Raw genomic sequence first — 19,990 nt, 5'->3', positions numbered from 1 at the left:
CATAGCTAGTTTTTTTTAAAAAAAACATCATTAAGAAGAATTGTTGCTGTCCAGATGCACTTGTTAAATTAAAATGACCTGAAGAAAGAGAGGGTCCTAATTTTCCTTGAGTTTTACAGTACAAACTCCAAGAAGGTCAGATAGTGTCCTTTTCCTCGCTGGCTGCATGCATATTGTCCACCAATTTCTGCTTAATTTCAAGAGGACATTAAGGTGAAGTTACATGTTACTGTTGAACCAATATAAAGGCCAAATCCTGCCAAAGAAGGTGGGGGCTCGTCCTCTTGTCCATCCCTTCTTCTCCCCGCTCCTCTCTGCTCTGGTCCCTACCCAGATCTCTATTTCCTTGCAGTGCCTTTAGCACTCACACCCACCCTGCCCTGAGCCAGTTCAACTCACGGACCTTACAGAAAACTGTCCACTCTTCTGCCAGGTTGGCTTTTTGCTAATTTAGCTCGTCAAGTGAGCTCAGCTCAGAGGCAAACAACAACAACCAGGGAAGGTGCAAGGCTGGCAGAGGAGGGGGCAAAGAAAGCATAGCTAGGCAGCAGGAGAGAGAGGAGAAAATGGCATTGAGCTATTAGGTGGCTCAGGATGTACCGTGTACATTCTTACAGAAGCAAGCACAAGTTTTCCTTCCATCTGTTTGTTTCCGTGTTTGAGTTAAAGAGAAGTTTAGAAAACAAAGAGTTTGCATCTGCCTGCACTGACATTCCCTCCTGCTTAGTCATGGCAGGGATGTGGCCAGACTTTGGGTTAGGATTTGGGAACCTTTGGCACAGCAGACGTCAGCCGTTTCCTTTCCCTGTGGCTCACTTTTCCTACTGTGAAAGGGAGACAGCGATTACTCACTCAGGATTGCTACACAACCTGATTCATCAGTGCGTGTAAAGCCTTGTCACTAAAGGAAGAGGGAAGCTGAGAGAGCTTCTTGCTCTCTACGTCTCACTTGAGCAATTGTCACCTCTCAAACGACTGATGGGGAGTTCATCTCCTGCATCCATGCAGCGAAATCCCGCTCTGAGGCTGCTGTCTCCCTGCCCATCCACAGCCCAGGGGTCGGCTGATGCTGCAGGAACTTGCTTTAGGTTGTATCATGACAGTAGGTCATTATCCTCTGATGAACCTAACGCTGATGCCTTCACCTTCTGTACCTGTGATCCATTCTCTTCTCTAATAATATTAAGCCTGCAGGGTGGAATTTTTGAGAGTGTCTAACTGACTTAAAAATTCATTTTTCAAAATGACTGAAAGCTTCACTCAAAGGGAAATTCCCTGCCGTTGCCATGCTAAAGTAATTACAGTCATACCACAAAAATTATCCCGTTATAAATATGCTGCTATGAGCCTCCATCTGAACAATATGCTGAGATATTTTCCCCGGCAGCCAAAATGCTCTGGCAGCTCTGGCTCCAAGCCTCCGGGAGAAAGGGACCTGCTCCCGAAAGCCTTCTCCTCTCCTCACCCTGGTGCTTTAGAGAGCGACCCAAGATCTCCCGTTCCCCGGTACCATTTTCCCCATCAGAGTGTTGTAGCTCGACTCCTGCCTTCCTGCAGCCTCTCCGACTCCTCCCAGGAAGTCCCAGCTCCAGATGAAGCATTTCAGAGAGGGGGAGAGGGCGGCATGTGTGCAAATGCAGCCTGGGCGGTTGTGCCAGACTTCTGCAGCGTAAGGCAGCGTGGCCTAGCTTGATGTAAGTCGGGTTTACCCCCCACCATCCCTTCTGGGAGCTGCCTTGCGCCTACGTGCGTGCGCTCGCTGGCTGTTGCTGCTGCGTTCGCCTGTGCTCCCGCTGTGGCGTTGCACCCCGCGGTGCGACGGGTTCAGGGGGACCCCTCTCCCCAAAGCCCTTTGGGTGCACCTGCGAGCAGCCAGGCTGGCCAGCACCGCGGAGGTGCTTGGGGAGCACCGGGACGGAGGAGACGGCTGGTGCCGGCGAGCTGGAGGGCAGGAGGTGGTGAGTGGCCGGTCCCCACGGTGACCTTTTAGCTGTCACCTCCGAAATCCTTAGCGTGCTCCGTCTGCGCACCCCGCCAGGGCGAGAGGTGCCCCGGCTCCCTTGCAGGGAGCGTACGTACAGCACAGCCTGAAATGCCCAAGCAGGTGAGAGGCTCCCTGAACCTTTCCCAGGCTTTTTGACTCTCTGGTGGCTGACCCCGCTCCAAAACGTTGTCCAGGGCTGGGGACGTGAGGCACAGCCCTCTGCCCTAGCCCCGCTCTGCTCCCCACCGGGAGCAGCACCCTGACCCCAACGTTGCCTCTAGTTCTTCGCAGGAGCCTTGCGCACAGCTCTTACACCAGCTCCGTAGTTTTCTGTAATCTGTTGAAGCCCTTTTTACCGCCACACTTTTATTTTGTCACCTGCAGGGTTAGTCCCCTCATTCCAGTACTCATTTGCTTTGCATCCCAAAGCAGCGTCCCCCCACACTCACTGCCCGTCCCCGACACGCAGCCATCCCGTGCACAGGGACAAGCCGCATAATTCGCAGTCCCAAGCAATATTATGCTGTGGCTTCCCATTTTTCCATAAATTGTGCTGTTTTTTCCCACCTGGGCAAAGAGATGTAAAACCCCACTGGTCTCAGCTGGCAGCCGCTTTGCACTTTCGTTAGAAATAACACAAAATGCAAATAGTGGGGATTCACATCCTGCATGTAAGGATGGAAAGTGCACCTAGCAGTACTGAGAACTTACCTGTGGGCTGGCCAGCTTCAAACCTGTTTTAATTTATTTTTTGGCAGCTGGGTAAATTAATCTATGGCTGGTCAAAATAAAGGTGCCTGCATCCTCTAGACTCACCGCTTTTATTTCAAGTACCTAACAAAACATTACTTTATTTTAGCTTAAATACCGCATGTTTAAGCAAGAGCTGAAGGAACAGGCTGCATCAGGCACAGAAATTAATTTGTTTGGGGCCTTGAAGGAAAGGTAAACACCAAAATCACTTTGGAGATGGAAGCTGACATCTTGTTAATCAGACTAAAACTTGGGACTAAACAGCCTGGAGTTGCAGGAGCTGAGAGGGCAGAGATTCTCAAAAATAGCAGCACTCTTGCTTTGAGGTTTTGGTTTGTTTTTTTTTTTTGGTAACCTTAAGAACATGAAGGAAGAGGAAGAGATGGGTTTGTGTGGAGTAGGTTTGCCCAGCGTACATCCCTAAGGTCCCTTGTTTCCCTTGCCAGCCGCAGGAGGCAGGGTGTCCGAACAGCCCTGCCAGGGCACAGCCCCATTGGCGAGGAAGGTGCTGCAGGGGAGGAAGGGCAGAGGCAAGAGATACCTGGGATCAATGAAACTGGATGGGAAGCTGATGTTGAATACCAAATTCCCAGAGAATGCCCTCTCGCTGGTGTCCGTACCACTCCCCCCTACGGTGCAGAAGAAGGTGGGGGAAGCCTGGAATTGGGGAGAGAGGAGGCAGAAGCCATGGTTGCCCTTGTGATCCTGACTTTGTGCGTGCCATGGGCACAAAGTACAGTCCCAGCACTGTTTGACATTGCAGCGACAACACACAAAGCAGCTCATTCCCTCTTTTTCCTTCTGTGGCAGAATAACCACAGCTTTGGGTCTGGACCTGCCTCATCCCCAGGTACACGGAGCCTTTGCTTTACCCCTGCAGCCACGGAGCGATTGTCTCACCCCTCTGCTTTGTGTCCGGGGGAAATGCAGGTCCGTGCCCGTAGGAGTGAGACAGCAGGAGCCGTGGCATGCTCAGGAGAGCGGGACCGTCTCTGCGTCACTTCTTGCTGGAGAGGAAGAGCGGTGCTGGATATAGCTCGTACTCCAGGGAGGTACTGAATGCCCAGCGTGACTGTTTCTGGCCGGCAGCCTGGTCCCTGGCTCAGGCTGCAGCGGTGTGGAGCCCAGGGGAGCTCACTGCCCAGGAGCTAGCCTTGGCAGTGATGGCAGATAGGGCACGTCAGGAAAAGCCACACTGGTGCAAGCTCCTCTGTACCCACTTATTTCCAGGTAGCCTGTTTAAAGGGAACGTCTCATAAGCAAGAGAATATTCTTCATACAGAAGAAAGCTCATTGTTTGTGGGGTTGCCTCGTCTGATGGCCTCTTCTACTAAAGACCCTTGGGTTGCAAAGTACTTGGGAAATACCAGCATCCTTCTTGGAGATACAAACATGCAGAGCGAGGAAATCAAGTGTGGCAGGGAGTCAGTGGTGGAAGGTTGTGGCCGCTAAGTCTTCTACATTTGCACTCATCTATCCTGTCTGGCTGCCAGGCAAATTGCAACTGGAGAAACACATCGTTTGGTTTGGGGAGCAGAACAGGCTGAAACAGATTTGGGGGCTGCGTGGCCCCAAGCCTGTGTTGCTCTCCAGCCGGATGGGCAGCCGCCCATGGCAGCATCACGCAGGCTGGGGATGAGATGAGTGAGACATAAAAAGAAGAAAGTATTTGTCATTTCCCTTCCTGAAAGGTCTGGAGCAGACAAGGCCTTTCCTCAGAACTGGGAATTTCTAGGCTTAAAGCACCTTCTTCCCACTGACCCCCATCACACTTGCCGATGCTGTTAAATTCTCTGACCTGTGGCCAGCAGCAGCCCCACCGCAAGAGATCAGTGCTGGAGCTGTTAATATCTCACCTCCAGCTATCTTTTACTTCCCAAGCCACGAATCCTTCTACTCCCACCAAAATCAGCTCAGGCACCGGGTCTTGCTGACCGTAATATCCATGAGCTTGTGCAGAAAGAGCAAAGCAGGGGGCTGGGGGAGAGGAGTGGGGTTCCCCTAGACCTGGGGAGGCATCGACTTCTGCTCGCCCTTGGCTGCCTGCCCGGCATCACGGGGGAGCGCAGAGTCCACCCGGTGCCCTCTGAAACACAGAGCTCCTCAGCAAGTTAATTGCAAAGATCCTTAGTGAAGGCTGAAGCTGTATAAAAATCCAGAGGCCTCAACGCAAAATATCGTTGGGGCCCTTTTCAAATTCTGGCGCAGCCCTCTGGGAATGGCAGAGGTGAGCAGGTAAGTGGGGAGTTACCGCTGCAGCTGAGTATGGGGAGGGGAGCAGACCTGGTATCCCTCCCACCATCCCGGCACAGCAGAGCACAGACCCTGTCCCCTCACATCCCAGCTCTGCATCTCACATCTCTGCTGCTTTCACATGCCCTCCTCGTCCCTGTTCAAACGTATTTTATTTGCCGTGGTGATGATCATTTTCTTGGCTCGTTGCTTCAGAGATGCCTTCCTCACGTCCCCACGCTGGCTTTTCTTGGTGCATTGAGCATCGTTTGTCTCTGGTTTCCAGTCCCTTTGCTGTCTGGTTACCTTTTCCCTGCGCTGTTGAGTTATTAAATTCTGCCTCTGCTGCTTTTCATCATCCTCATGATAAATTCCCCATCAAGCACATCTGACTTTCTCCCACTGTGCTTATCCAACTGGAAGGAGGATTTTGCTCTCAAATGTTTCCTACTGTCCTTCTTCCCACCCCGCCTAGCCATGATGCACGTGGAAATTAGACATCAGTCAGGCGAATGGTACCTTGGTGTCCCTGTACATCGGACTGACCCGCGTGCTGTGCTCCCCTCTTGCCTGTACCCAGCTGCTGCCTGGCACTTTAGGTGCAGAAACCAGCGGTTTGTTTAGGATCTAGAGCAACTCCCTTCGCCAAGGGCTCCAGTAGGACAAAGGAGAAAATACTACTTCTGCTACTCCTTAGAGCAGTGTGGAATTAAAAAGTTTTTTCTTCTAGGAAAAGGAGCTATTTTGTGGCCTGTAGAGAACAAGGAGGTCCTTCTGATGGAGGACAAGAGAGACTATGGAAGGCAAAAGCCTGAGGTCTGGGGTCATCGGCCTGGCTGTTACCGCTTGGCTGAGCTCATTTGACCCCTTGATTTAGTCCAACTGAAAATGAGGTTTAAAGCATTGCCAGCTCCCCAGTGAGTGTACACATGCTTCTTTTGTTCATCTGTTTTCTCAATTCTTGTTGAAACTTGTAAATGAAACATCCTCCTCTGCCAGCTCTCATCTGTTTGATCTTTCAATAAAAAGTGAGTGAAGCTTTTTCCAGAAACCACTGCAACAGCGTCACTGCTCTAAGATCGGTCAGCAACAACCCATGAAGCGATACTAAAGGGCACACCTTCTATTGGGAAAAACATACCTGGGGAGGCCACGTCCCCTTTGCGTGTGGCCCTGTTGCCATTAATAAAAGCTTCAAACTCACTTTCTCTCTCTCTTTGCAGGCAAAAATGTCAAGGCCAGTGCAAGCTCAGAGGCTGGAGGGAATAGACAAGAATATCTGGTGAGTTAAGAGAGTATCTGGTTTGCCCTGATGGTAGATGCGGTTTTAGGCACTGTAACACCAGATAGAAACCACCGCAGCCACACAGCACAGAGCAGCAGTCTCCCTTGGCTGCTTTGCATTCGTTCAGGAAGCGCATCAAGGCAAGTTTGTCCCGGGAGACTTTACCCTGGCTCAGTTCTGTGTCTGCTGCTCACACTTTATGCCATATCAGGGGTCCCGCACCATCCTGCTGGAAGGCAGGCGGGAGCACCTTGTAGTGCGTTGCACTCCATCCGCCCCATCTGCCTCAATGATCCCAGCAGCACCCAAATCTGAGCCAAGTGGGTGCAGCAGACTTGCTGCAGCCTGGCATCTCCTTCAAGCCCACCCTAGGGCACTGCAAGCAGAGAGGCAGGCAAAGGCATGCTGCAAATGCCATTCCCAGCCTGCCCGGCACGGTATGGCATTGGGAAAACTGCATGCTTGAAGAATATATTTAAATGGGCTTTCCCCAAAGCCCTGCTGTGCCTGTTTTCAAGCTACAAACTGCCACTGAGCCAGCTCTTGGGTGAGACAAGTGCTGAGTTCAGCCTGCCTTTGCCTCTGCAGAGGCCTTCACGCTGTCTAGTTGCCAAATTTTGCAGAACTGGTATGAGCTTGAAAACCTCCGAGACCTCTCCTGCTCGATCTGGTCTGATCAGCAGTGGTGCGTGGCTTCAGCTGTGACCGCAAACCCCGACAGCACAACGGCTCTTTCCTTCAAGAACAAATTAAAACCACCCCCCGGTGCAATCATGGCTCATCCTTGTTTCAATTGCAATGGGTCTGAAATGACCCGTGCTTGGTCCTGTCCACCTGTGAGCAGCGGGATGGCTCCGCAGGAGGGACATCAACCTCGCCGACTTCCAAAGGGATGCTGCCAAGCGAAGCCAGTGCCAGCGCGCTGCCCGGACCCTCTGTAAATGCTTGTCTTTCTCTCCCTTTCTTCTCTCCAGGGTGGAGTTTGTAAAACTGGCTGCCACCTACTCCACAGTGAACCTGGGCCAGGGCTTCCCCGACTTCCCCCCACCGGACTTTCTGAAGGAGGCGTTCATGAGAGCCCTCAGCGAGGAGAACTACATGCTGCACCAGTACACCCGTGCCTTCGTGCGTGGACAGACCCCGCTCCTCGGCAATACCCCCCTCGCTCCCCATTAGCCTTGGCCACTTTAGAGCTTATCAGGCAGCAATAAACAGGGCAAACCGCATGAGGCAAAACATGCACCCAGCCTCAGCCCAGGCCCCCCGCACCCAGGGCTGTAACACCCTGCTTTAGCAGGGCGTTTGAAGCAGCCGGGCTGGAAGATGCCCCGCACACTCAGTCACAGGGTGCTTGGCTGCCCAGGCCCCTTCCAAGGGCTCATCCATGTTTTAGGAGGTTTCTGCAACCCAAATCCCATCTCTCCTCTCACCCCACAGGGCCACCCACTTCTGGTGAAGATCCTAGCTCAGTTTTTTGGGAAGCTGCTTGGACGAGACCTGGATCCTATGACCAATGTGATGGTGACTGTGGGGGCATACCAGGCCCTTTTCTGCTGCTTCCAGGCTTTCGTTGATGAAGGCAATGAGGTAACCCAAGGTTTGGGCTTGTTGCACAGGCAGCCTTCTCCCAGGAGACCCCTTCCTGGCTGTGGGTCTGCCAGGGGTAGGTTTACATAGTCCTTTTGCAAAGCAGAAGAGGTTTTATCTCCATTCTCCAATATTCGAGCTTCCAAAGGAAAAAACCTTCTGCTGCAGGGCACTGTCTCATTTCTGCATAAGCCAAAATAACCCTTTTGCCCTGAGTGATGTTGTTCTTCCCTGACACTGCCCACTGGCAATGCAGGTTCTGCATTACAATAACACAGGGATTAAAATTTCCTGTCCCTCCTATTGCTCTCTGCACCCATCAGGGAAGGTCTAAGCAGTGCCAGGAGGGTGCTGACATGTCCCTTTCTTCCAGGTGATAATCATTGAGCCCTTCTTTGACTGCTATGAGCCGATGGTGAAAATGGCTGGTGGGACGCCCGTGTTTGTCCCGCTGAGACCGGTGAGTGGGTCGGAGTAAAGCCATCGAGGAGGGAAGAGTCACAGGGAAGTGAGTGGTGAGTGGTAAGCCGGGTGCAGCAGTAGCAAAGCAAGCCAAGATTCCCCTCTGTTCTCTCTAGAAACCTCCAAAAGATGGGAAATTGGCGTCTAGTGCAGACTGGCAGCTGGACCCGGCTGAACTGGCTTCTAAATTCAGCAAACGGACAAAAGCCATCGTCCTGAACTCACCCAACAACCCTCTGGGCAAGGTAATGTCTCTGGCCTTGCTATGGCTGGCCCTGAAAGCGGTTGGGGTGCTACAGCTCACCCAGCCGCATTGCCAGTGAGGCAGTGACCCGACCGTCCTTGCACACAAGGGCAATGGGTGTCGTAGGAGTGCCGCACACCGCGTGCACTCTTTCTGGTGTTTTTAAGCCTGGTCTTTTGTGCCAGCAGTGGCTTTGCCTGTCGCAGCCAGCTCCTGCCCACCCTGGCCTGGGAGATGGTGCAGGCAGGGCGCACAGCCTTCACAGAAAGGCAGGGACAGGCAGGGGCCCAGAAATGCTCCTGCTGCATCTCTGCTCCACTCCCTGCCTGCTGCAGGTATTCAGCCGAGGGGAGCTGGAGCTCATTGCAGACCTGTGTGTGAAGCACGACATCCTGTGCATCAGCGACGAAGTGTACGAGTGGCTGGTCTACGATGGGAAGGAGCACATCCGCATCGGTACGGAGAATGGCTTGGCTGAGCCTGGGTGTATTCTCCGGGTACAGCATCTTCAAGGAAGGAACCGGTGATTTAGCTGGGGTCCCCTGGCAATTACATGGACTGCTTGCATGCACAGCTCTCCCAGGCACGTATCCCCATTAGAGGTATTTTGCTGCACTTCAGTCTCAGCCTCCAAATCAGGACTTAAACTGGAGCCCTGATTTCCAGAGCCAGTCGGAGGAAACAGAGACCTGGCTTCACACGTGAGATCCAGAGCAAAGAGCCTTTTGGCTCCAGTGAAACTGAATTTTTTCCCCATACTCTGTAAAACCACAGTTTTCTGGGTGTCTCTAGCTTTGGGACATCCATTTCAACATGAGTTCAGAGGCCTGTTCTTTCTGTTGCAGTAACATGCAATCACGTTGTTGCAGGGTGAAGGTGCTTGGCACCTCTGGGAACTCCTGGGGCTGCGTATGAAAACACTTAATTACAAAGAGATGCTCTTGAGAAACCTGGCTGCCTGCTTGGGATGTGCTTTGAGGCTCATCCAGGTGAAAGATGTGCTGTGAACACGAGAGGCCACCATGGGTCATGGTGGGCAAAGAGTTCCCACCATGTCATTAATGCAGCCCAGAAGCGAGCACGCTGAGCTCTGCCGTCATTGTTTCTCTTTCGCTTTGTTGCCAGCCAGCTTGCAAGGGATGTGGGACCGCACGGTGACCATCGGGAGTGCTGGGAAAACCTTCAGTGCCACTGGATGGAAGGTGAATTCCCCTGTGTGGCACCTCGTTGTCGCCCCATCCCCGGCCCTTTGCTCCAGGGCGTGGGTCCCATTGCCATAGCACGGCACTGCGAACACCGCTGCCACACACTCAGCTTTGAGTCAGGTCTGAAAGTACCAAAGCTGCTTTATGACAGCCCTGTCTGGAAAATACAATGAAGCCAGCACAGGCAAATAAAGGGGAGCCCGAGCAGGTACCCAGAGACTTACCACCTTCCTCCTCCTCTCCTGGCCGCAGGTGGGCTGGAGCGTGGGACCCAACCGGCTGCTGCAGCACCTCCGTACCGTGCACCAAAACTCAGTGTACCACTGTGCCACAGTTGCCCAGGTAAGGTGGCTCCCTGCAACTGGCCCTGCAATTCCCAAACCCCCAAAGCAGGGGCGAGAGAGGGTCCTTCTGCCTACAGCTGACCTGAAAGGCACGGACAGGGTGATGTGTGGTGCCCTGGAGAGGCTCCTTCCCCTCTCCCTGCAGTTGCCCCATGCCTGAGAGGAAGGGGACAGCCCAGCCTTCCTGGGGTATATTCCTTATTTTACATTGACAAATCCAAGGGTCATTTGGAGGGGCTGGAGGCAGAGAGCTTGGCTTGGTGCAGTGAGAAATCCCCCCTGCTCCCTAGTAATCTGTGAATTGCATCGGAGCAAAGACTCCGGTTCTCAAGCAAGCCTTGACCATCTTCCCACCGGGTTCCTCTCTCCTCGCAGGAGGCCGTGGCTCAGGGTTTCCAGAGAGAGCTCGAGCTCTATGGGAAACCAGAAAGCTACTTCGTCCAACTGCCCAAGGAGCTGCAGCGGAAGAGAGACTGGCTGGTCCAGAGCCTGGATGCTGTGGGGATGAAACCCATCGTCCCCGAGGGCACCTACTTCTTGGTGGCAGACATCTCCGAGTTCAGTGAGTCGTGCAGCTGCGGTTTTGCTCAGGCAGGGCTGAGTATGAGGGGCTAGCTCGGAGTGGTACCACTAGCAGGGACAGGAACCTGCATAAACCACCACCAAAGCAGGGACGGACAATAGTGTGTTTCCCATCCAAGCTCCCAGAGGCTGTGGGTTTGGGGCTTGGCTGAGGCACACGGCAGCAGCCCCCACCTCTGCACTGCCGTGCTTCTCCTACAGAATCCGACGTCCCTGATGTCCCCGACTCCGATGAGCCCTACGACTCCAGATTTGCAAAATGGATGATCAAGAACAAGGTAAATGCATCTGGCCCTTTCCGCCGCGTTTGCCCCGCGTGGGTTTGTGTCCTCCCTGCTGGCTGTGCTCACAGGAGCCAGCAGCACAACACCGCTGCCGGGTCCGGCAGCTCATCCAGGGAGGTGCCTGGGGTGTCTGTCAGCAGCTGGCCTCAACTCTGGCAGCCTGAGCTCAAGCAGAGTGAGCAGACAGGGCACCAAGGGCATCTACAAGCCCATCCGTGAGACTTGCGAGCAATAAGTGGATGGCTTCAGGCCAGCCCAGAAAGAGTAACCTCAGCTCCACGTGTTTCCCCTTCCCAGGGACTTGCCGCCATCCCGCTCTCCGCTTTCTACTGTGGGGCCCACAAGAACAACTACAACCATTTCATCCGGTTCTGCTTTGCAAAGGTGAGATACGTGGCAGCACGAAGGAAGGCGAGGTTGGGAATAATAATCGGGGCTGGTTTAATGAGATAAATGCCAAGAAGAAATGCAGAGCACCTTGGACATTAGAGCCTGAGCGTGGCATCGCAGCTGGTCCAACCCCCTCCTGCAGACATGCGAGCCGAGCCGGGGGCAGGAGGGGTGCCGGTGCCATCCTAAGCTTTGCCCCATCAGCATCCCACATTTCTTGGTCAAGGCAAGGAGTCTTCTGGATGTACATTTAGCTGCCAAGTGGCTATGCCTGCCCCAGAGGTGGCCGTGCCTGTGTCATACTGAGCACGGAGCATTTGCAATGTCCCAGAATGAGAATGGGATTTTTTATACAAATGATGACTGCAATGAGGGGAAAGGGGATCTGGCTGGAAGCTGCTGACCAAACCTGCGGTATTTGTTTAGGAGGAAGCCACACTGAAGGCAGCAAACGACATATTGCAAAAATGGAAACGGGAGAAAACTAGTCCCTGAGCACACTGGAGGGAAAACCAGGCTCTCCTTGGTCCTCACCTGCCACGACCGCTCTTCCTCTTCTTTTGCTTGGCTACAAACTTTGACCTGTCCTTATTTTTCTGCTTTCAACCACATTTTCTGTGGGTAAGAGGTTTGCCATGCCCAGGGTCTGGGGGACACTTTCTGTCACTGTGAAATGATTGCATTGTTCCTTGCAAGAAGTGAGTCTTCATGTGCGCTGCCAGTATTTGACATTTCTTCCTCTTATGTTTAAAGACTTTGATAATCAGTTCTGGGATGCGTCCAGCAAGACACAAGGTAAAGATGGCACCACCACCAAATTCTGAAAAGGTGTTTCAGGACCTACCTTTAAGGCTATGCTGGGGGGTTACTGTGGCTTGTCTTGCTCCACATCCTGACTCAGGTACCCCAGGGTGCAGGACAGCATTTCCAGCAGCACCCACGTTCCCACGGGACTGTGCAGTATCACCACCCATCAGTAGGTTGATTCCTATGATCCTGAAAATTATAAACCCAGTGAAATGCTGTTTCCCATAATTAACCATTTTTCCATTATTTTTTTCTGTGCATCTCTGGGGAAGGTGACTGCAGAATCGGTAACTGGCTCCTCCCAGGAAACAGGTTTTCATAAATAGCCCATCTATTGCCAAACCTTCCCTGTGCCCCCAAACCACCCCTGGTACTTTGTCAGGGCTTGGCAACATTGCCCAGGCTGCAAAGCAAAACCTTCAGGCCTTTGACAAATGCACGCAGTGGCCGGGGCGGAAGGGCACAGCGGCCTCGGTCTGCTCCTGCTGCTGGTGGCCCCTGCAGCCTCCCACCCACGGGGCTGGTGGGGTAATGTGAGCAGCATTTTGAAAGGTAATTCTTGCATCATTCTCGATTTCAACCTGGATAAGAATGTAAAACAGCATCATCAATCACGCAGGAGTTTACGTGCAACAGACTCTGCGATAAGTAGTTGTGGCGATTAAATTATTAAAGTGGAATTACTGCAATTATTGAAGAGTAAATGTTTCTGTAATAATTATAGGGCTGACGCAGCTCTCCTGGAGAGTGTGCAACATCTGCGTTGCGTCCCGCGGTGGTGGCTGCTTGTCCTACCCAGGCCAGTGGGTAGCAGCTCTGCAGGTTTTCTGTGTCGGGCTGCAGCTGGCGGTACCGATCCCTGCGGAGCCAGAGCGGCACTGACCTGCAGGAGCGAGGGAGGGAGGCAAACACCCACCTCCTGCCTTCGCCCACGGGAGATGCGTCCGGTCTCACTGCCTGCACAGCCTGGGTGGGCGAGGGTGCTGCCGAAAGCCCTTTTGCACTCACACGCGTGCCAAATGCTGGGAGAGCTGCAATCACTGAAACAGAGATTACATTATTCACATAAAAATTGCAACATCCGCACATGTGTGGGCTCTTGCTTTAGGCCACGACACACCCCATAATGGGCAGGGTGCATCCCCTCATCCTCCAACACAGCTGCAGCGCTTGTGCAAAGACACCCAGACGCGGGTGTCCAGATCTCTCTCTCTCTCTCTCTCTCTCTCTCTCTCTCTCTCTCTCTCAATCTCAATCTCAATCTCAATCTCAATCTCTCTCTCTCTCGCAATCTCTCACGCTCACGCTCCCCCCCCGCCCCCGGCCGCCCCCAGCCTCCCTGGACAGGCTGAGCTACGTCCGCGTTCTCCCATAGATTCCCTTAGGTCACCCACTCTCCCGTAGAACGAGGCAGCCCCTGCTTAGCTTGACAGCCCTCGCAGACGACTTAAACACTGCCTCGCGCCCCCTGCCTGCCCATTGGCTCACGTGACGCCAGCCTCCTCCCCACAGTGGGCGGGCGCCGGCGCCCTCCGGCCAATCACCACCGCGGAGGGGCGCGGCCGGGGAGCGTGGGCGGAAGATGGCGGACGGCGGCGCGGCGAAGCGGCCTAAAGGCGTGCAGGTGGGGCGCGCGCGGCGGTTGCCCGGTTACCGGGGGCGGCCCCGGAGGGGAGCCCGGCGGTGACGGTCGCTGTCTCCCGCAGGCTGAGGAGAGGAAGGTGGACTGGCGGCGCTGGAAGCAGGAGAGTAAGGCCGGGCCCCCGCGGGGGCTGGGGGCGGGCAGGCAAACCGGGGCGCAGCCGCGGGGGTGCCCGGCGGGGGCCCTCGGACCGGGAGGAGCCGTCCCCGAGCGCTCCGTGCCCCGGCGCTGCCCTCACGGCGGCGTCCAGGCCCGCGGCCCTCGTGCCGTGCCCCGCCGCCCCGCTCGGAGCGCTCACGGCTCGTTGTTTAAGGCGAGATGCCGTCCTCCGTTCCAGGGAAAGCAGAGAAGAAAAAATGGAAGGAAATGAAGCTCCTGAAGAAGCTGGAAAAGCAGCGGATGCGGGAGCTGGCAGAAAAACAAGCCGAGAAGCAGGAGGAGCAGATGGAAGACAAAGGTGATGCCGCTGAGACCCGGTGGGGAGGCCTGGGTTGAAAGAGCTGGGAGAACTTGGTCGTTAGAAGTCAGTCAGTTTTACGTATCGATAGGAAAGGTGACGCTCAGCTTCATAGATCTGCTATAGATCAGTCCACATGCATAAACAGGCACGAAGACAGTGAACCTTTCTGAAGAGAAAACCTGTGATTAAAATCTAAGAAACAGAGGTTGCTTTTTTCTCCCACCACACCTGCACTGAAGTGGTAAATAAAATGCTGTGCATGCAGCTGTCACGCTGTGGCTCTCTTCTGATCGCACGCTGTTCCCCAGGGCGGCACTACACGCTGAGCGTAGCTCTGCCAGGCTCTATCTTGGACAACGCCCAGTCACTGGAGCTGCGGACATACCTTGCTGGACAGATTGCTCGGGCCTGTGCCATCTTCTGTGTGGATGAGATCGTAGTGTTTGATGAGCATGGAGAAGATGTAAAGTAAGGAGGAGCCATCTTGTTCTGTAGAAAGCATTTCCTCTCTGCTTTCCATTTCTTCAATCTCTTTTTAAGCTAAGAGCCGGAAAGACCTGCGTGTACCTCAGGCAAATAAGTCTTATGAGGAGTGGCTGAGGGACCTGGGGTTGTTTAGTCTGGAGAAAAGGAGGCTGAGGGGAGACCTCATCGCTCTCTACAACTGCCTGAAAGGAGGGTGTAGAGAGGTGGGGGTCGGTCTCTTCTCCCAGGTAACAAGTGATAGGACGAGAGGAAATGGCCTCAAGTTGCGCCAGGGGAGGTTTAGACTGGATATTAGGAAATTTTACTTCACTGAAAGGGTTGTCCAGCACTGGAACAGGCTGCCCAGGGAAGTGGTTGAGTCGCCATTCCTGGAGGTATTTAAAAGACGTTTGGCTGAGGTGCTTAGGGACATGGTGTAGTGGTGGGCTTGGTAGTGTTAGGTTTATGGTTGGACTCGATGATCTTAAAGGTCTTTACCAACCTGTGCGATGCTGTGATTCTGCAAAATGTTTGAGCCTCTCTCACATGCCAGGATTACAGGGACCCCTATATCACTGGCCAAAGATGTTGACTTAACTGCCCTGGCAACTAGGATCATTTATACCAGCATGAGGATGACAAAGCAGCAGGAGGTCAAGTTCTCCTGTACTCCTAAATCTTGCTGTGGAGGGACAGGGCATGCCTATATCCTTAATGGAAGACGAATTCCTGTCCTTCAGCTTTTCAACCTGGACCTGCATCTGTGTTAACTGGCCAAGCCATGCAATCCTGTAGCATCCAGCTCAGTAGCATCCAACTGCCAGGTTGTGTCAATACACAAAGATCAAAAACAAAACTGAAAAAGATACTTGGCTTACAGAGAGAGTGCCAAATATGATTTATTAACAGTCTCTGCCTCTGGAGTAGCCCTTTTATAAGGCGGCCCATTTATTTCTTAGGGGTGGAGGGTGCTGCTGTTTTCAGATTAAGACGCAAGGCTTGGTCTTCTGGAGACCTGGCCATGTGGGGCTGTGCAGTCTCGTGCTGAGTTCACAGGCTGCCCTCTTTCTCTTTCAGGAGCGTGGAGGGGGACTTTGAAGGAATTGGGAGGAGAGGCAAGGCTTGCGTGCAGCTGGCTCGGATCCTGCAGTACTTGGAGTGCCCTCAGTAAGTCCACCATGGTCAGACTGCGCATCAGAACTGACTACCATGGGTATCACACTAGAGGCTATGGGAGCAGGGGGAAAATTCTGTTTATATTGCACAATTATGCAGGAACACAGGATCTAATTGTTTCACATGTCTGGTTCAGGAATTTAAAAGAAGAGCAGTGAATGCAGGATACAACCTGCATGATACATTAGAGGTAGATCAGGGACTTGAGGGAGCTAAGCATGCTTTTCTCTGCACTCAGCTCCTTTGAGTCAGAACAGGGCTAGAATTGAGGGTTGGATTCCTTAGGAACAACTGTTTTTACATTTGGATCTTCTCTGATAACAGGTACTTGAGGAAATCCTTTTTTCCAAAACATGAGGATCTGCAGTTTGCAGGTAATGATTCAGTTGTCTCTGTCCCAAGCTGTTGGCTGCCCCTTCCTGAGCTCTGGCTCTTGTTTTGCATGGCATGCCCAGAACTGAAAAAGCTTTTCCCCACTTTAGAGTGCAGGCGAGGTGCTGTGCTGGAGCAGAGAGGGAGGGGGCAGCGGAGCAGTTGTACTTACACTTGTGTTCCCCCAATTTGTGTCCTCTCCTTAGCAGTTACTTTCCTCTGTGCTGTTCTAGGGCTGCTCAACCCCCTGGACAGCCCCCACCACATGCGGGTGGATGAGGATTCAGAGTACCGAGAAGGGGTAGTGTTGGACCGGCCAACTAAGCCAGGCAGAGGCTCTTTTGTTAACTGTGGGATGAGGAAGGTATGTCTGTTACCCACAGATTCCAAAACCATTTCCCCTGTCTCTCTGGCAGATTTGAAGCAGGCAGGGTAGGTACTGCTGAGTTTCTGAGGGCCGTAGCAGGCTGGCACGGGGTTTAATGCTGTTGTTATCTTGTCCCTTCTGGCTCATTAATGGTGGTAGCTTCCCAAGTCCCGACAGGCCTGCCCATTGCAGCACATCATTGCTTCACTGCTGGAGTTGAACCTTTGAACAGCAAAGTAAGGCTCAGACTGCTGTCCCAGCCACCCTGAGCCTGCTCTGCGCTGCATGAACCACACAGGCCCTGATCGCAGAGCTCCTCATTCCAGCTCCAGGCCAGAACAGACCCCCACTTCCTCAGAGGGTTCCCTTCCTTCCCCACCTTCCCCAGTACTTCCAGCATGTCTGACACTGATGGTGAATGTCACTGCAGGAGGTGCAGATCGACAGACAGCTCAACGCCGGTCTGCGAGTCACTGTGCGCCTGGAGGAACCCCAGAAGTCAGGTAATCCAGTGCTCCATTAGACTCTGTAAACTTCAGTCCTGCAGGAGTTGGTTCTTTCATATGACAGCCTTCAGATTACTCATGTTTGAAGGTACCCAACAGCTCTGCACGTTCCCTTTGCCCCACACACAATTTTAATAACACCCTTACCATACCTCCCTCATTAACTCGAAAGAACTGTCAGGTCTTTGACCAATGGTAAACAGCCCAAACGTAATTGCACGCTTTCCAGAATGCACTGAAAAGTGCAGTTCTTGTTGTACACCGAGTCAGTGCCCTGTCCCAGGAGAAACTGCCGTATGTGGCTTTTGCTAGGAGATTGCAGGGGTTGTTAAATCTCTTTGCTTCCCTTTCAGAAGCTAAAGTGCGGAAAGGCACCGTGGTGTCCTCACACCACCCTCGGACAGTCTCAGGCTTGTACTGGGGTTACAGTGTCCGCCTTGCCTCCTGCCTGAGTAAGTATTTGCAGGGGTTCTCCGCTCTCTGCCACATCTCTGCCTGGGCTTTCACACCAGTTTCAGGCCTACTGGCTGCATATCTGCAGCACACATTAACATCTCTTTCTTTGAAATCTCTTTTGTCTCAAAGGCAGCTTACACATACAGCTAGCAGCCATGTGGCAATCAAATTTAAGGGCTAAAGCTAGGGGCGTGAATCACCCCAGTCACCCACCAGTTCTCTGCCCTGTACGGAACTCACTGTCGCACCAAATGTCCACGTTGTAGCAGGAGACAAGAGTTGGTGCTCTCCATCTCCAGCCAGTACATCTCCATTTCCATGATAACTACCTCCCACTCATTCACATCAAAGCCAGCAGTGACCTTTGAGCTCAAGAGCCCTGCAAAATCCTTGTCCTGTCTTCTGATTGATTGGACCTCCTAGGAAAATTGTAAGCCATTAGTCAAGGAATGGCTCCTGGCACCTGTTTGAGCTTTGAGGGAAAGGTGCTGCAGTTGAGAAGGGTGTCAGAGACTCCTGCAGCAAGGGAATTATGTAGGAAAGAGGAATCATTCTTCTGTCTCCTGATGCACTAGTGGCACTGAAAAGCAACTCCTTCTGCTGCTACCACTCACCTGTAGAGCGTTTCAGCCTGTCCAGAAGGCATGCAGTGTGGGCGAGGGCACCACATGAATAACCCCATATTGTGTTTGTTTCCCAGGTGCTGTCTTTTCAGAGTGCCCGTTCAAGGAAGGCTACAATCTCTCTATTGGGACCTCAGAGCGGGGCAGCTCCGTGGACCAGGCCACTCTCCCCTCGTTCAGGTTCATGTCCTGCCTGCTTGACCCCACTCAGAGCCCCCGGGGAGGCCTGGTGCAGGCAGCAGAGCTGCACTCTGGCTTGGTGTTCTCCCAGGCAGGAATGCTCCTAGATACAAGTGCAAGACTTGCCTGCAGGCTCCTTCCTGTGCTCTGCTGCTCCCTTTTGCACCAATGCACGTTCCTCTGCATGACAGAAGCTGGGGGAAGTACCCCAGGACAAGGCCAATTCCTTTCCTGTTTCTCTGGAGTTGGTAGCAGGGACTGTTGCAGTGGCCAAATGCTGTGGGGCTTTGTTAGGGAGGCAGCTGCATTGGGCATTGTCAGCAAGGGACACAGCTCCCTGCTGCAGCGGCACAGAGGAGCTTGAACACAGACCCAGATACCTGAACAAAAGAAATGAGTCTGCTTCTTGCAGATAAAGTTAAGAGAACTGTTTATGTGAAACCAATTCTTAATCCACTTGAAGGTTGAAGGCACATGAGCAGCTCTGCTATGTAAAGCTCAGAGCATCTGCCTTGGTACAGGGGTAGGAGCCAGTCTCCCCTCTCACCCTGCCCCTGTGCTCTCCCCTAGGCATGCCCTTGTCGTGTTTGGAGGTCTTGAGGGCTTGGAAGCTGGGGTTGATGTGGACCCAAACCTGGAGGTCACCGACCCAAGCGTCTTGTTTGACTTCTACCTGAACACTTGTCCCAGCCAAGGCAGCAGAACCATCCGGACAGAGGTAGGGCAAGTGGCTAATGGTGTGGTGGGGCGCGATGCCTGTGTGCACAGAGCAGTGCTGTGTTTCTGCCTCTGGCAGTGACACATATGGCCCACGTGTTGTTCCCCACGGGGACACCTCAGCAGACAGTGGCTCGCTTGCCTGGTGCTCCTCAGAGCAGCAGTCCCGACTGCCGCCTGGGTCTATTCCAGGAAGCACTGCTGATCTCTCTGTCTGCGCTGAGACCCCACATCGATGAGGCTGTGAAGACACCCAGCGACAGCAAGGGAAGGAAAACCACTGACCTGGCCATCAGCTGAGGACTGCCTTGGGGAAGCGGCTGTTCAAACGCGGGGTGCTGGGCAAATCACTCCAAGAGCCTGGCGGGGCCAAGACACAGCGTGACTAAAGCTGGCAGCGCTGCTCGACCAAGTGTCTGGCTGCTGTTGGGACCAGCAAGTCTGAGCCCTCCTGCCTGTGCGATCCAGTCAAGGGCTGGTTGCTGCTCCTCAGCAGCTGGGACAAGCCTGGCAGCAGACTGGGTCTCAGTAATTCGGACATCTGGGGAATAAAGCAGTCTGGAACCTCAGCTGCCTTGAAGTCTGTGAATGTCTTGGTGTAGAGGATGGGCACTTGGTGTCCAGAGATCCTGTATGCTCAGTGCCTCTGGAGCCATGTGGCCTTCAGACTTAAAGGAAGTCAAAACTTAGTCCTTATACCAAGAAGCTGTTCCTGTCTCAGTTAGCCTGACTCCCCCAGTCCCCCCTTCAACTCCAAGGCTTCATCCTTCCCAACAGCAGGAAGGGCTGGAGCTTCAGTTGGGCCTCAGTGCTAAAGCACATCACGTAGCTCCTGACAGTTTGGCTCTACCTGTGATGCCTTAAGCT

General features: G+C 53.3%; 2 protein-coding genes across 5 annotated transcripts; both read left to right on the top strand.

The window, feature by feature from the left end:
- The first annotated feature begins 1,569 nt into the window (after window positions 1-1,569).
- KYAT1 (kynurenine aminotransferase 1) lies at window positions 1,570-12,820 on the top strand. Of its 3 annotated transcripts, none has more exons than XM_075519359.1 (14): window positions 1,570-1,694; window positions 3,668-3,789; window positions 6,193-6,251; window positions 7,229-7,379; window positions 7,692-7,841; window positions 8,215-8,301; window positions 8,420-8,548; window positions 8,883-9,003; window positions 9,673-9,749; window positions 10,005-10,094; window positions 10,472-10,658; window positions 10,880-10,956; window positions 11,260-11,346; window positions 11,779-12,820. In XM_075519359.1, exons 2-14 carry the CDS (start codon window positions 3,706-3,708, stop codon window positions 11,845-11,847), a joined length of 1,368 nt encoding a protein of 455 aa, XP_075375474.1. In that variant the 5' UTR covers window positions 1,570-1,694; window positions 3,668-3,705; the 3' UTR covers window positions 11,848-12,820. The 3 variants fall into 3 exon arrangements, with proteins under 3 accessions (XP_075375474.1, XP_075375473.1, XP_075375476.1); XM_075519358.1 differs by lacking the exon at window positions 1,570-1,694 and adding an exon at window positions 1,823-1,958; XM_075519361.1 differs by lacking the exons at window positions 1,570-1,694; window positions 3,668-3,789 and adding an exon at window positions 1,854-1,958.
- Window positions 12,821-13,721: 901 nt separating this feature from the next.
- SPOUT1 (SPOUT domain containing methyltransferase 1) lies at window positions 13,722-19,692 on the top strand. Of its 2 annotated transcripts, XM_075519362.1 has the most exons (12): window positions 13,722-13,783; window positions 13,866-13,908; window positions 14,139-14,258; window positions 14,570-14,729; window positions 15,804-15,893; window positions 16,227-16,276; window positions 16,508-16,638; window positions 17,072-17,144; window positions 17,501-17,599; window positions 18,304-18,406; window positions 18,977-19,124; window positions 19,316-19,692. In XM_075519362.1, the coding sequence occupies exons 1-12, from the start codon at window positions 13,742-13,744 to the stop codon at window positions 19,421-19,423; spliced, it is 1,167 nt and encodes a 388-aa protein (XP_075375477.1). In that variant the 5' UTR covers window positions 13,722-13,741; the 3' UTR covers window positions 19,424-19,692. The 2 variants fall into 2 exon arrangements, with proteins under 2 accessions (XP_075375477.1, XP_075375478.1); XM_075519363.1 differs by lacking the exon at window positions 15,804-15,893.
- Window positions 19,693-19,990: the final 298 nt, after the last annotated feature.

This window comes from Mycteria americana, chromosome 17 (genome assembly GCF_035582795.1).
Source record: "Mycteria americana isolate JAX WOST 10 ecotype Jacksonville Zoo and Gardens chromosome 17, USCA_MyAme_1.0, whole genome shotgun sequence".
In the NCBI taxonomy this organism is placed as follows: Eukaryota; Metazoa; Chordata; class Aves; order Ciconiiformes; family Ciconiidae; genus Mycteria; species Mycteria americana.
The sequence above is the reverse complement of the archived record's forward strand: the minus strand, read 5'-3'. Positions and strand labels throughout refer to the sequence as shown.